The following is a 4,468-nucleotide window of genomic DNA, read 5'->3' as shown; positions in this document are numbered from 1 at the left end:
CCCTCTCCCTTTTCTTCCTCACTTTTCTCTCATTTTGTCCTCTCTAGTTCTAGCTCATACTCCTTTTGGAGTCTCATTTGATTTTTGTACACTTGTTTTGGGGTAAGAAGTACAAGAGTTACTTTTCTAATACAATGCATAAAGACATATTTGTTAGCTCTCCCTTTGAACTCGACGTCTCGATCATATTGCCACGGTCGCCCAAGGATAGGATGACTTGCTTGCATTGGCACAACATCGCGAGTGACTTCATCTTCATACTTGCCAATTCGGAAGGGAATCTTTACTTGCCGAAATACACGGACTTCCCCTTCGTTGTTCAACCATTGAAGGCGATAAGATTTTGGATGTTTGACAACTGAAAACCCTAGCTTTTCTACCATGAGTAAACTAGCTACATTGGCACAACTTCCACTATCGATAACAACATTACAGACCTTATCCTTGATATGATACCTTATGTAGAAAAGGTTGTCTCGTTACACCTCTATTTCCTCCTCCTTGGCTCACGCAGTAAGCACCTTTCGAACCACCAAACAACCGATCTCTTCATGCGTAGGTAACTCCTCACCTGAATCATCATCTTCCTCCTCAAGAGGCGGCATCCCTTTATACTCCTCCTCATCCGACACAAGCTTCCCATTCGGCAACAAGAGCATAGTTCGTTGGTTGGGGCATTGAGCGGCGATATGACCAAAGCCTTGACACTTAAAGCATTTAGTGTCTCGGCTTCGTGGCTTGGAAGTTTCATTGTGAGCCTTTGGTTCGGCCATTGCCTTCACCTTTGGAGGAAAGGCACTCGGCCTTTGAGGGTTAGAGGAAGCCGTAGCTTTCTCCTCCTTTTTTGGTTGAGAAGTGCGCCAACTTCCAGCTTGCTATGTAGTACCTTGTCGTGCACTACCCCTCCTCTTGAGACGCCGTTCCACAGTCACAGCCTTCTCCAGCATCTCATTCATATCGAGGTAGTGTTGGAACTCCACTACTTCGGCAATTTCAGGCCTCAGGCCATGCAAAAATCGAGCCATAGTGGCTTCTCCATCGTCACGTAAATCCGCCTTCATAATGACCATCTCCATTTCCTTGTAATAGTCCTCGACTGACATGGACCTTTGAGTGAGAGCTTGTAGCCGTTGGTGTAAATCTCAGCTATAGTAGCTTGGCATGAACTTTTTTCTCATTAGGCTCCTCATCTCTTCCCAAGTCTTCACGGGTCTCTCACGGTTTCTCCTTCGGCTAAGTCGAAGTTGGTCCCACCAAATAAAGGCGTAGTCTGTGAACTCCATGGCTGCAAGTTTCGCCTTTTTCTCCTCCGTGTAAGTGTGGCACTCGTAGACCAACTCGATCTTCCTTTCCCATTCCAAGTAAGTCTCGGGATCCGACTTGCCTTGGAAGGAAGGAATTTTGAGTTTGACATCCTTAATGACATCATCTCTTCGCCTTTGTGTACGTTGATCAGTTTGGTATCTCCCCTCAAACGCTTCCTCCTCATCATTTGAGTATGCTGATTCTCTCCCCTTGCTCGAATTAGGTGGTAGCCTAGAGTTCTCCAATTGGTCAATCCTTTCATGCAAAGGTTCAATGGAACTCTTAAACATTCGCTTGAATTCCCCCATCATGGCCTCCATGTGTAGTTTAAGGTATATTGTAAATGGTCACCAACTCTGATGTGTGCACAGATGGCGAGATGGATGGCGGCCTTGACTCAAAACTTTAGGCTTGAAGGATGTTAATCAAGTTGCCTACACTTTGATTCAAGTCAATGAAGTTTAATGGAGTTGGCCGAATCGTTAGTCCTTTAGTCCTTTAGTCGTTTGTTATTAGTTGTTTGTTAGTTGGGCTTATCGAGTCATTAGTTGAATTGCTGGCTTAATTAGTAGTTTCATTTGGTTGTGCAAGTCGGCCCACTCTTGTCAAATTGTGGCCCGAATCTCCTTTTCTAGATTAAGTAGATGGGCCGCCAATCCTTGATCAAGATGGATTAGGTCCCTAGGTTTCTAGCCTATAAAAAGGCTCATTTTGTACGAACTAAGGGTAGCCATTTTATGATAATAAACACAGTTTTTGTTTCTCTTACATTTGAGAGTACAATTCCATTACTTGCATTGGCAAGGGTTCTAGAGCAATCCCATGATCGTCCTTGATTGTTCATCCGACCTATCCACTTGAGTATTCACCTCGATTGGAGTCGTCGTTCTACCACCTTCAACCAATTCATGTCATCCGTTTTGGTTTTTGGTCCCGCAATCTAAGCGTTGGACAACCTCGCTAGATCCTTGAGCAAACGTGCTAAGTGTCTCGAAAGGGTGTTGATCAAGGAGCGTATCAGTTGGTTTCAGAGCTTAGGTGGAGGTATCTTCCGTTATATCCGTTGTCTTGTCTTTGTTGTCGTCTAGAAATTCCTTGTTTCCGCTGCCTTGTTTAAAGAAAAAAAAATTCTGTCCATTAGTTATTTATTGTTGTCGCATAGTAATCTGTCCAAGTCGTGTTGCTTTCTTGTTGAAAATTCTGTCCGCACCTTTGTGTCCTTTGTTGCGTCCAATTTTTGGTCATAGTTGTGTCCCCAATCTATCCGTAGTTATTGTGTATTGTTGTCCGAAGTATTCTGTCCGCGTAGCCCTCTTTTGTTGTGTCAAATTTCTGGCCGTTTTGCATCACATCGTTGCTTCTAAATCTGTCTGTGTTTGTGTTGCTTGTTTTGGGTCACATCTGTCCGAAGTCTTGTTCCCTATTTTCGTGTCAATTCTGCCCGCGTTTGTGTGCACTTGTGGCGTGTGAAATTCTGTTAGAAGTCAACCAATCTGTCTCGCTAGTTGGGTGTCGTTTGGGCAGCAAGAAAGGTGACTTGGCGGCTGCTAGGGTTTCATTATTCCGCTAGGGTTTCTCGAGTTACAATCTGTCCAAGCTTGTTTGTGAGTCGTCCAAGTTGTTTGCTTGTCTTCCAAATCTGTTCAATCTCCTTCTTGAGTTATCCAACTTGTTTACTTGGTTTTCAAATCTGAATTTTGGTGAAACTTGTTGGCAATTTGTGAATCTTGGGAGAACCTACAAAAATCTTGAGATTCTTGAATTTCTTGACCACAATCTTGAAGTTCTTGAAGGTGTCTTGTGCGATTGAATTGGCCGAACATAAATCAGAAAAAATAATCCATTCGGTCAAAGCTTTGTGTTGTGTTTGTTAGTTATAAGTGAAAAAAAAAGGGAACAAAACAGAAACAAAAAAAAAAGAGAAGGAATAATCGGTTGGCAAAACAAAACAAGAGAAAAAAAAAAGGAAGGCAACCGAATTGTGAAAAGGAAATTCTGATTTGCGCAATACTACTTGGAGTAGAATTTGGAACCTTCTAAAAGTTGTTGCAAGAAGGAAAGGGATTTTTTCCAAAAGGTTTCCTAAACCAATCAGATTTGCGCAATCCTTCTTGAAGGGAATTTGGAAGTTACTAAAAGTTGTTACAAGAAGAAAAAGGTTTTCTAAAGGTTTCCAAAAACTAACTTGTTTCCAAAATCAATTAGGAAACTAAGTGGACAGCTTGGGTAACTCTTTTATTTCCACTTGGACACATTCCTTCATTTTAGGAAGCTAGGGTTTCATTCTTCCTTTGTTCACACTAGCGCCTCTTCCATTGCTGCCCAGGGTTAAAAACCTTCTAAAATCGTGCATTACTCCACTCTTTTCGCATCCGCATTTGTGTCTTTACCTCTTGATTACTCTTGTGGAAAGTGTGGTGACAATTACTGGATTTTTGCGGCATTTCTCAATTACTCGGTCCAACTGGTAAGGAATTTTGGTAAGCTTATTTGAGTGCTTTGAGTGATACACGAGTGATGAGCACATACACGTGAGCTTGTGTGTCGTGAGGAATCTCTTTTTCTTTGCTAACCCTTTTGGCAGGTCACGTAATCATGCCTAGGGGAGTTGCCCCTTACTCATACAACCAAGAATTCCTGGTGAATGAGTCTCTCAAGAGGAGGGGTTCCAAGCGGCCTACTCCCAAGCACTCTAGTACCATGGACTCTAGTTCACAACATGAGTTTCGTTCACTCCGGGAAGAAATGGAACGTTACCGTGCTTCGTATGTATATGAAAGGTATAAACGAGATTGTGATGAGTATGAGAAGGAGCAAAGAAGTTTGCGCGGAGCATCTAAATCGAGGTCAACCGCAAGCAAACGAGATTCATCAAAGAAATACCTTGACAATCAAGACAAGGAGTTCGAGAATTCTCGAATTGAGTCAAAGCTTCGTGAAGCAAAGGATGAATTCCGAAGTCGGACTAAAGCATTGGTTGATTCTATGATGGAAAGACTTAGCCAAGTGTGGGATTCCCACTTGGAGCAACTTAATCATGTGTCGACCGGTGGTAATAAAGGGAAAATTCATCCTAGTCCCTCATTGATTGAAGAGCCATATATGAATGAGTTGCAGCCGCGCCATGCACATGAGCTAGACAATGAAAATCCGAACTCAAGTG

The 4,468-nt window shown here is 42.7% G+C and overlaps 1 protein-coding gene across 1 annotated transcript; it reads right to left on the bottom strand.

Annotated features, from left to right (window-relative positions):
• Positions 1-1,142: 1,142 nt before the first annotated feature.
• On the bottom strand, positions 1,143-1,625 carry LOC113774124. Its single transcript, XM_027318689.1, has one exon. The coding sequence runs from the start codon at positions 1,623-1,625 to the stop codon at positions 1,143-1,145; it is 483 nt and encodes a 160-aa protein (XP_027174490.1).
• Between the last annotated feature and the right edge of the window lie 2,843 nt (positions 1,626-4,468).

The sequence above is a fragment of the Coffea eugenioides genome, chromosome 6 (genome assembly GCF_003713205.1).
Source record: "Coffea eugenioides isolate CCC68of chromosome 6, Ceug_1.0, whole genome shotgun sequence".
NCBI classification, from domain to species: Eukaryota; Viridiplantae; Streptophyta; class Magnoliopsida; order Gentianales; family Rubiaceae; genus Coffea; species Coffea eugenioides.
This window is presented reverse-complemented; position numbering and strand designations above follow the sequence as displayed.